Genomic DNA, 11704 nt, shown 5'->3' with positions numbered 1-11704 from the left:
GTGAGTGCTGCAGGAAGAGGCAAAGGAGTTAAAAGAAGGCAAGTTTTGATTCAAGGAGTGGCTAGATGGGGAAGATGATGTCTGTTTTGTCTGGACAGGCTCAAGACCTTATTCTCCTGCCTTGTCTGCAGGCAGCCTGCCCATCAAAATTATCTCCGGTGCTGAGTGCAGAGAGGATGAGCCAACAGCTTATTAAATAGGAGTCTCTGTTATTTCTGCTGAGAAAGGTGGCTTTTATTTTCCTGAAGGGTTATTAACTGAATTCTTCTCTTGTCATAAATCTGGTTTTTTTCCTCTGCTTCTTCCAGACAGTTCTCCTTGGTTCTTCAATGTGGACAATGACTTGGAGGGATTTGCTGGTAGTTTTGTTAAATCTGGGGCAGGAGATTATTATTATTATAAATAATATGGAAATAGGATTTCTTTGGGAAACACAATCACCAGAGCCTGACTTTGGGACAAGCTTGGCTCTGCAGTTCAGCAACTGCTCATTTCTGATGGAATGTTGAAATCTTCACAGTACCTTGGACTGCCACTTGCACAAACAGTCCCATGACTGGAGTTGGGCCCCAGAGATGTGTAAATACTGTTAGCCTCACCTCATCATGGTCTGGCACCAGCTGCTGGCTGCGGAGGGCAGCACAGATCGTGGTGGGCAGTAAGAGAGTCTTGCTGGATTCCTCTGCCTCATCATCTCTGATGGGGCCATGATTTTCTGCTGCTTGGCCCAAGAGCAGCATGAATGGCCCATCTGCCTTGTTCCACAGCTGCCAGCATGGGTGACAAATGCCAGTGTAAAAGCCATGTGCTGATAATGGTTGCAGGACTCATTGGTGCAAAGTGTTTTTTAGTAGACAGAGAATCACATAATTCTTTCTTTTTCCTTTTTTTAATTAGAAGTTTCTCAGGAAAAACTGACTCTCAAAGGCAGAGTAATAATTTACATGTCAATTCTAAACTAGAAATCAAGCCATATTTGGGAAAAAGTAGAGACTACTGGTTATAATGAGTTAAGATACCACAGTGCTTTGCCCAGCAACCTTGAATACTGTTCAATGGAATTATGAACCTGCAAAATACACCATTTCATACTTATTTGCATAGGTAAATGAACAAAGCAAAAAGAAATAAACAGTGAAATTATTCAGTGTGATGATGTGTGAGATGGAAGGAAGGAAGGATGGAACGTTGTTTTCAGTCACTTTGCTTCAGTAATATTTATATGCTCTTAGCTGGATTCCTAACAATTCTTAAGAGAGAGATTTTGGGATCCTGGAGAGGGAGATAGTTCAGCACTTCCCAGAATGTTCTCCATTTGAGTTGCCTTAAGTGAGCTAGAGTGGCTTTCTTCTGGGAATACAGCCAGTGTACATAGAGAGTCAAAATCTGCAGCAAAGGTGCTGCAAAATACTGCAAAGGAAGAAGATTTGAATGGTCTGTGAATACATGTCCCATCAGCCCCCAGCTTCAAAGTGAAACAAGATGCAGAGAATTATCTGTGAGTATAAATCCATTAAAAAAATCTATATGTGTTCTTTATTTTGTGAAGTCAGACAATGAAAGATCCCATGCTACAAAAATTCAGCAGTTTCTGTCACTTGCTGTACATCTTGGCAAACATTGGGAGTATGTGAGCCTGAGTGAGACCCGTGCCCCACTGGAGCTGAAATGTCTTCTCCTACAAGAGTTAATCCCATGCAGCCCCATTGTGCAGGATCACACAGGGTTACATTCCCCCCTGGGGTTTTTATAGACACACAGCACTGCCCAGTGTTCACATTCAGGTTGTTTTTTTTTGACTCTATAACAGTACAAAAGTTATCTTCTAACACAAACACAAAATCCTATAATTAAACCTTTGTTACCCACAGCAGAGGACTCATCATGTATACAAAGCAAACATTTTGGCAAATTTATTATGCTCCTTGAGACTAAGACAGAATTAATAGCATTGCAAAATTAAAGCAAGCTGCTTGCTACACTGCTGCTGGATTTTTTTCACTGGCAACAAGATTTTATGTTCCTCTTCATCTTGAAAAAAAATGCAACAGTTTTATTGTTGAAGGCAGCACAGTGCAAAATACCATATCAAAGTAAAAACTGAGGACATATTTTGGCCTTTAAAAATGACACTTCACTATCCATTTAATATCATTTTGTTGTTTGTTTGTTTGTTTTTTTTACATAAAATTATAAACATTGGGAGGAAGCTGATTAGGGTAATCCAACTAGTAAACTGCATAAACCATCAAATTTAGGGGTTTTGTGCTGAAAGACACCTGATAGATGATTTCATTTGCATTATGTGAGGCCCTTCACTGATGGGAAGGCACCTTGCTCATTAAACAGAAAGCCAAAGATGTCTCATGCAGCACTTCTGGAAGAGGAAACTTCTATTTTTCAAATCCATTTTGTTGTTGTTCTTTGACTGTAATTCCAACTTTGTTAGTTTAAGTGCATGAGTCATGAACAAAAGATGAATTTTTACATTTTATTTCCCTGTTAGATGTTATATTGCAACAATATATATTGCAGCTGCCTGAGCAAAATGGATCAGCCTGAGCTAGTCATATTGCCTCTCAGCTGGAAAAGTATAATGATGTCCTCAGGAAAGCTGATCAGATCTGAAAGGCTTTTCTGGTGGCATCGAGTGTGAAACATAACTCATTGTTCATACAGAGGATAGAACTGTATTTTTATTTGCATTTTTCTATTTCCACAAATGAGCCATTTCACCAAAGAAAAATACATGAGTTCTAAAGCTATTTTCTGCCTACCTACTGTAGGACACCTATGGCAAGTCCTACTTGCATGACCCTTTGTCTTAGAAATCTGGAGACAGAACAACACTGTGAGAAAATAAAAATTCCCCTGGCTGTCATATCAGAGGTTCAAGCAGACTACATTAACATTTAACTACATTTTCTGTAAACCTTTTCATGGGGCAGAAATAATTAGAGGGTAAAAATTTGGTCTTTTTTTTATATGCTATATTCCTTAAATACAGAAACTGGGGCTTTTTGCAAGATTGCTACAAAAGGTAATAGCATATCTTAACATTACCTTTTATGCTAATTAGTTATTTATTTCAGAAAGGGTATTTTGAAAAGAGAGGGAGTTAAGATGGTTTCTATTGTATCTCAAAAATGTGTCTGTCTCTACTGTAGGTCCTAGAATATTAATACCAGAAAAGAAAAAAAAATATCACTTGAGATTAAGGATTGTGCATGCTTGCTCATGGGGGAGAAGTCTGAAAATTTTTTGCACAACCAGCCTTTGGGCAATTGAGCCCAAGGTTGCATGTTCTGTAATTAAGTTACCATTTCTGGTGTGAATCTGTTTGACAGAGAGCTATCTTGCCACTTGCGATTTCAGCAAGTATCTCACGCTGCCTTTTGCCATCTGCAGGAAGGAGAAATCCCTGGGACAGCTGGCAGAACCCTTTTGGGAAGGGGCTATTGACTCTGCTCCGTGGTGGGCTGCAGCAGGTCTGTGCACAGCCCCATTCAGGACCCCAGCAGCCACACAGGCTGACCCTGACAGCGATGCAGGCTCACTGGCTCTGTCATAACGCTCTGACAAACATAAAACTAGCTTTTCCTCCTCCTGTTTTTAACAGTGAAAGACAACCTGACTGAAAACCTTTAACAGCATCTCGGATATTCATGTGCTCAACTCTATTTTTTTATTCATTACTAAATGCAGTTGTCATTACCAAGAGAGCTCAGGTTTTCCTTCCCACCTCTGTAGAAAAGACAAGACTTCAAAATTGCAAACACAGGTGCTAGAAAATTTTATGTTTTCTGAAGCCTCCCCAAATTTTTCCAAAGAGGGCATAATGTGATAATAAAACCAAAACCACTAATATAAACATAAATAAACCTAGGGATTGCAGTGCTAAGGTAGTAATTCACCCATGCATGCAAAAAATTTAATGCTTGTCTTAGCAGTAGGGCATCACAGGGTTTGTTCTTTGCTTCTGTAACTCATAGGGAGGTCTTAAAATATGTTCAGAGTAGTTTCAGTCAATCAGCAGCAAATGATTTATCTTGTCAATCTTGTTAAAGAAGCGAAGGTGAAGAGCCTAGGAGACTTCATGAGTGGGAGTCACAAACTGGTGGGAGAGACTCAGGGCAATGAGCATGAGAATGTTATATAAAGGTAGTCAAGTACAGACATGCTATCTGTATGTTGCTGGTTTTTAATGAGAGGAATTAAGATTATGTGGGGGGTGATATGTGAAGCTGGCACTGTGATGAAATTCAGTTTTCCCCAGTACTTCAGTTTGAACTTTAGCTCCAGGATTTTCAGTTCTTAATTTTTAATTAAATTCATATTGACCATTGTTACTAATACCATCCTCCTGACTGGGCATGAGGTTTCACAGGAAGGAAAGCCAGTTACAGCCAGATGAATCCAGGTAGGAAAGCAGCTGTGAATACATTGATGAGCTTCCAACTGCAGTTCTCTTTCCTTACTGCTCACCTGCTTGAAAACACTGTACAACCAAGGTTGCTCACAGAAAGAACTGAGGAATGTTTTTCATGGTCACACATAAATGGGCATATTTGTGCCTCCCAAAACGCAACCTAACCCCAGAAAATGTACCACTGGCTTAGCTAGGCAAACCTGCAGCTCAAGCAACACATTTTAATGGAGTATTCACTAGCAGCTATTCAGGAATACCTCCATGGGCCTAACAGCTTTGGTAGAAAGTGTGTCACGTGATTCTAATGAAACACATCAAGAGAATCAGGATGTAAGTGCACAATTTATAACTGTAAACAGAGAAAACCATAACAAATAGAATTTTCCAGCAATAACACAAGCTCAGCAAACTTTAGCAAAGATCCTGTTTGGATACAAACATCATTAAAAGCAGAAAATGCAGGAAATACATAAGGCAAAAGTTTATTTTCTGAAGTGTAAGTATGTCCTTAGCATAATTAAGTAATCCATTGCCATTGCAATTCTGATTGCTACAAAACTGAAGGTAAACTTTTTGACTGCACCTATTGCACACTTTCTCCACAGCTATAAAATAAAACCCTTCTGTATCAAGAGATTCTTGATCACCCTGTGATTAGCTGGTTTGTAGGAGTTCAGTTAAGTAGTTGACTTAATTATGAAAGATGCTACTTGTTTGCATCATTCTACTTTATAATCTGTGGCATATCACTCCAAGCTTGAGACTTCTTTTTGGCCAGCTCCATCCATGATGGCTGATCCAGAACAACATTATTGGCTTTCTTCAAGTGGCTTATTTCCTCCTTAGACACCAGTGCAGGTGATGGAGCTACTGTGAATAAAGCACATGGATATTTTACCCTTACCTGCTGTGCAACTAAACACCCTCTTTTATTAAATACTCCCCATGCCTTGCCCTATGGTAGAAAATCTTTACATTTCACATGGAAGTTTCTTGTGCAATAAGTTATTGAGGAAATTACCATTCTGTGATCCAAATAATACAATGTTTTTCTCATCACTAATATATTTTGATCCCTAAATTTATCAAAACTCAACATGACAACCTGGATTCTTTGCTATGCCCTATGTTAACACCCAGGCCAAAGAAGAGAGAGTCTTTTCATTAGCTAAAGTATTCACTTGTGAATTCCTCCTTTACTCAGCCCCCAACTCACAGGAATTTTATTACCTCAAAACTTCTGCCCTGCTTTCAAATTTTGATTTACCAAAGAGATTTACAACAAACTCATTGTGGGAGGACTGATAGTTAGACAGTTTGTGACTACACCATTCCTCAGCTTGCTGAGGAAGCCACATTTAAATTGTATGCTATTGTAAATATTTCTGTTTACATGTTACACTGGAGAAGTGAATTTGGGCCTCTGTCCTGTGAAAGGGCCTGGAATTCTTGATTCACGTTTCTTTCAACACAAGTTTTTGGCTACCCCTTTTTACTCTCTTGTTTGTAATATTTGTATTGTTTGTAATGAAACTGGTCAAAAGAATATAAATGAATAAAACCTCAAATAAAATAATAAATAAATAAAACACCAAATAAAATCCCATGAGTTTTATTCATGAGTGCTGAGAAAACTCTTTGTCCTGGCTGATGTGGGGCTGAGGAAAAGATTAGGATCTAGCCCCTACTCCTTTTGCAGCACACTCAAGCAGGATTTTTTCTGACAAGGTTGTGAAAGAGCAGCCTACATTTTAAGCGTTTTGTTTCTTACCAGGGACATAATGTGACAATGAATTGGTTCTCAGCAGGGCCTTCCCTTCAGACTTCGTGTCTTTCCTCTGCTCTTCAGAAGTGGTTTTAGGTGCCAAGTGTGAAGGTTTGCTCCATTGTTGCCTCACTGGCCCCTAGGCAGAGAGGGATAAAATCCAGGGATTTTAATTCAGGGAGAATGAGTTCAGTTTGGAAGAACATGAACAAAGTAGTAGATGGGAAGCCTGCCACAATTCAGCAGACATTGGTCCCAATCCTCTCCCTTGAGCTGATACTTGTTCAGAAAGTTAGTGTTTTCATGTAACATCCACGATACTCAATTTTACAAATTAAAACTTTCCCTCCATATCTCTTATTCAAAATGGTATGAGTAGATAATTATAGTCTTCACTGCAAAATGTATTCCAAGTTCTTTGCACATCTCTACATGCATACACAGGATTTGGAAATAGCCTCATTCTCTCATGTTTTCCTTCCATCTCCCAAATTTTGTGTGCTAGGGCACTGTATTTTTGGACAGTTGATGGTAAATGGATTTTTCATTAAAAAAAAAAAGTCAAACACATCCTCCAATAGATTTTCTTGCCAGTATCAAAAACTACCCTGAAGTGATAGTGCCTAGTGCCATGTGGGAGAAAGAGAAAGTGGGAGTAGTACAGTGGCACCAAGCCTCACATGTTGCAGTCAGAAGCATCTTGGCATGTTTCTCTGCTAGCTGCTATAGGGAAATAAAATGCATGGCATGAATTTCAGAGATCATTGCCAGCTAAAATCTGGAGTTTCCTGTTCTGACATAGAAACTGTATTTTGGGATTGTGTTGGGCATTAATGCAGTTCAGAAGTTTGCCTAGACATCTTATTAGATATTATTTCTTGTTAACCTAACCACTGCTATTTTTCATCATCTAGAAATCATCTCTTATTCCATGATATAATACACCTGTCTGAGGTTCTAGCAGTACCACCTGAAGCAAGAAAGTAGATCATTTGCATTGGGAATGCCATAGTGGTATAGGACACACATGCTCCTGCATCAGAGCAGGGTTCTTATTTGTGCAGGATCAAAACAGGCAGCAGGTTAGTGTTCTGGACTCATGCCAAGCACTTCTGCTGGCACAGCCGTGTCATCAGGGAAGATCATTTGCTACAGGTATCACCCTGATCTGCATGGGATCTCTGAAGGGGCAGTGTCAGCCCAGATTCCATGGTACCACATGGGCTTCTGGATTATCCATATACAGGGAACCAGAATTTATATATTGGCACTCTCTGCAAGTGCAAAAGTTATTTTTATCCTATTTCACTTCTCAGGGCTCTAAAAATTGTTACCTAGGAGCTTCTGGGACCAAGCTGTTCATTCAGCGTTAAACCAGTCCGGAGGTATAAGAGGTTCAGCAAAAGGCTGTGCTTAGAAGGATAGTTAGAGAGAACATATTTCCTCTGCATTGAGGAGGATCAAAGACTACAATTTAGCACTTCATTTCGGATATTTTAGCATGCAATACACATGTCAGATCTGGTAGGTATGCCAAGAAATTTTACACACTCCACATAGTTCCAGGATTTCTTGGAGACACAGAATTACATATCTCAACAGAGAACTTTGAATCTGTAACACATTTATGAGAGCAGTGTTTTTGTTAGTTACAGTTACACTCATTAAGTATCTGTAATCTTTGTGGCATGACTGGTAACATAGCAGTAGATCCAAAGAGTACTACATCATAAATTTGTACTGCAAGTACCTCTGTTTGTTCCTTTCCTTTATTCTGTTTCTCTGCATTTGACTTATTATCTGGAGCCACAAGCTTTTCTCTGTCGAGTTCCTTCTCCTGATGCATGCCCCTCTGCTTTTGCCTTGCAATGGAAATCCAGGATGGCTCTGTAGGAGTGTCAGGATCTCTTCCAGAGTCTCCAGCAGCCATGGGGGAAGGCACGCTTTTCTCTGTTGACAGATTATTTATGTACATAGTTATAGGAAAAAAGAGTTGTAATCAGCTTCAGCTCATATTTCTCAATAAACTGATTGGTCCCAGGATATGAAACCATCCTGGATAAATAGGAATTCTGTTTAGTTTGGTCTCCAGAGAGCAATTTTCCCGTGCTCAGAGGTTTAAGTTTAGGTTATCATTCTACTGGTGCGAAATGCTTTGCATCTTTGTTCAGCTGGAGTCGGTGTCACTGCCCTCACATGAGGGAGGATGCAAAAACACGAATCAAACTTCACTAATCTGCCCATTTCTCAAGGTCTGCCCCTTCTGCTCCCTCTTCCACGGTATCTTAGAGACAAGCAGCAGACTATTCAAAGGTGGACACAGAGGGACTGAGGTGTTGCAAAGGCAACCTCTTCCCCACTGTGGCTGCCTTCAGCTCCCACCCTTCTGATGTCCAAGCAGCAGCAGCCCATGCCTTAATTGTTTCCTGCTTTTCTTCCACCCTTTTAGGAGCAGCTCTCCCCCAGCTCCATGGAGTCTGCAGGTGCCATGGGTGCCTGTGCACAGCAGTCTGTGGTGTCTGAGCACACAGAAGTACTGCTAAAACCACAGAGCAACTTTCAGGTTTTTGATGTGAGGTTTACGTTAACTCATCCCTGCTGATGCTGATCATGGTCTTCACTGGGGCCAGTAACTTCCATTGGGCTCTACCAGAAATGAGACTTGAGTGACACAAAAAGAAAAAGACAATTTCTGGAGAAGCAAGTCAAAACTACTACCCTTCTGACCTCACAACTGCTACCCAAGGATGTGCAGAATCCAGGGTTGTGGGAAAGAGAAATACCCTGTATTCAAATATTCTGAGAAGGGAAATCCTATCTATTCACTGAACAGAACTCAGTCAAGAGAAGAGCCTCAGCAGTTCCACTGACTCCATCCCCCCGGTCCTCCATTTTTTGACTCACACTGAACACGAAATTGAGTTTCCCAATGAATGGTAGAGCTTCTGTGTAGTTTAAATGAGGAGCAAGAACATGACTAACAATCTTAGACCCAAGAAGGTTGATTTCATCTTCCCCAGCCAGTTCTGGCCATTGATGTATCAAAATTTACTGAAGGCTCTTTCAGTAAAGGATGCTTTTCAGTAAATTTTTTCAGAAACTTTTCAGCATGCAAGCAGTGGCATCCTCCATCTTTCAGAGCAGAAGTTAAGCTTCTCATCCTCAAATCATGTGTGGTCCCACTCTTTGGAAAAGTTTGTTACTTAGTCAGCATCCTGTTCAGGAAACTGGGAGGAGGCAGACCCAGCCAGGAAGGATTATTGCCTTAGGGTCCCCTGGGGGCTCAGCTGCTCTGCTGACATAGAGCCAGCCACGGGACCCTGTGGCACTGTCACACATTTCTGGAGCACTATGGTCTAGTTTGGCAGAATGTAGCCCAGATCAGGAAAGCAGGGAAATGTCTCTGAAGGCACATTTGAGATGCCTTATGAAGGCATGGAAGATAAAAGGGATGATGCACTCCCAAGAGCTGGAGTCTGCCAACACAGGCACATTATGAAAGCCCACAAACTTGCTTTGCTCAGGGATTTTCTCAAGTCATTTTTATACCTCACCAGAGAGAGAGTAGTTATTTGAACAAGAAAACATTGTAAAGCCTATGTCAGCTAAAAAATGAAAAAGATAAAAAAACCCATGCTTTAATGCCAAAGCAAGATGTTTAGCCAGCTGATGCCTGCATTTTCCTTCACATTCACCTCGTGCAATCTTGCAGGAAAACCTCTGAAAGAAACAACTCAGAAGTTCAGCTGTGCAAATGCAGCACAGATAAAACAGGGCCCCTGAACACTGAAGGAACTTCTCTCCCTCTTGGACAGCATGTTACTCCAATTTTCTGCATCTCACCTAACCCCCATCTTTGCAAGACATCATCTTTTCCTCCCATAATCTTTTTCCAATCATTGTCTCTTTTTGCCTTCCACTGGCTCTTCTTGCTTCATTTTTATCTCATTTTACAGGATAATAAAGAATAAGGCTGGGAGAGATCTCAATTTGTCATGTAGTCTATTCTTCAACTGCAAGGCAAGATCAGCTGAAAGATCAGTTTCACAGAAACTGTTGCCTCACAAATATGTATCTAACTGTCCAAAAACAGGACAGGTCTCAGAGTCTCCCTAGGCAACCTATCCTATGGCATGGCTCTTTTTTTCTACTATTTTTTTTTTGCATGTTGGGTAAGTTAAATCTTCCTTGCTCTAATTTAAATCCTTAACTACTTCTCCTACACACTATGGACACGAGCAGATTACTCATAGTCTCCTTGCAACAGCCTGTTATGCATTTGAAGACTTAGACCATGTTTTCCCTATTTTTTTAACTTTCCTGATTAATCATATTCTCTAGATCACTCTCGTAGGAATTGTCCTAGTTTGGTCAAATCTCCTTCAAATACAATGGTCAGAACTGGCACTTGAGATGGAAAGAGTGTTAGCATCAGCTGACATGGAAGGACTACACCACTTCACCTGGAATGGTTTTCTGTACACGTCAGTCAGTGCCCCTTAACTTCCACAGCTCTCCAAGACAACCACTAGCAAGTCAAAATCTGCTAGCCCATCTTCTCTCTAACGTAGGGCAAACCTCATTAGGATCTTCATAAGTAAAACCACACAGTTGAAATGATGTGATGTCTGCTAAGGTACATGCCATCACATTCCCTCCTTTGGTTGCATCCATGCCCGTAAACCCATCTGCAGCCATCTGCACCTTTTCAGGTGGTGGGCAATTTGGGCAGGACTTACTAGTGCATCGCCCAGTAAAACCAGGTGCTATGTTTCATCAGTTCCTGAAGCACTCCTGTGGCACACAGATGAGCTGCCATGACTGAAGGTGATGTCCCATGTTCCTCAGAGCTGAGGAGCAGCTCTCTGGCTGTACAGCTGCAGAAACACCGCCACATGCATCCCCTTCCACCACCTCTTTACCTTCCTTCACCATCTGTAATGTCTTGGTGCTCAAAAACTCCAATATCTTTATCCTGAAGGACCTTTACAATCCACCCACACTTTTTGATGATACTGGGAGCCTGGCTTCTACCCTGATGCCGCTAGTGATGTACACCTTAATCGCTGTGACTCCAAATCCCCCTTTGTGTTTTGTCCCATTTTCCCTGTCACACCCCAGGAGCTTTATGTAAACCTCAAGGTTGTTCCTCCTCTGCCTCTACTACACAATCCACACTGACAAAATGAATGCTATGCCCAGGCTCTATTTACTGCACTACATGTAATGGTCTTAATGGTACCTGTGCTCCCATTTCTCTGTCACCCTCATGAATTTAGAATTCATCCTGCTGTTTTGACTGTGCACTGCCTAGCAAAACAGGGTTCCCACTCCTGCAGTGATATGTCTGGAGGCTGGTATTATAACAATGTTTTTCATAAGGCAGACGCTCTAACGAAGGCACCAAGCACCCTTAATCTTTAGGCAGCTCTCCCTGATGAGATGCCAGACATCCTAGTCATGCCAATTAGAAGGCAGCCAAATTAGAGCCAGGTATCATTCCATAAGAG

At 41.0% G+C, this 11704-nt stretch overlaps 1 protein-coding gene across 17 annotated transcripts in view; it reads right to left on the bottom strand.

Moving 5' to 3' along the window:
- Positions 1 to 1497: 1497 nt before the first annotated feature.
- Positions 1498 to 11704, bottom strand: part of CRACDL (CRACD like) — an 85497-nt gene continuing 75290 nt past the window's right edge. For 13 of the 17 annotated variants that reach the window (XM_086880491.1, XM_086880482.1, XM_086880483.1 and 10 more), the window contains 3 exons: positions 7945 to 8144; positions 6201 to 6333; positions 1498 to 5299 (listed from right to left, as the gene is read on the bottom strand). In XM_086880491.1, the coding sequence (XP_086736617.1) occupies positions 5154 to 5299; positions 6201 to 6333; positions 7945 to 8144 (479 nt within the window). In that variant the 3' untranslated portion in view covers positions 1498 to 5153. The remainder of the gene's footprint in view (positions 5300 to 6200; positions 6334 to 7944; positions 8145 to 11704) is intronic. The other 4 variants (XM_086880487.1, XM_086880485.1, XM_086880486.1 and 1 more) reach the window with 1 other exon arrangement.

The sequence above is a fragment of the Cyanistes caeruleus genome, chromosome 3 (genome assembly GCF_971803275.1).
Source record: "Cyanistes caeruleus chromosome 3, bCyaCae1.hap1.1, whole genome shotgun sequence".
In the NCBI taxonomy this organism is placed as follows: domain Eukaryota; kingdom Metazoa; phylum Chordata; class Aves; order Passeriformes; family Paridae; genus Cyanistes; species Cyanistes caeruleus.
This window is presented reverse-complemented; position numbering and strand designations above follow the sequence as displayed.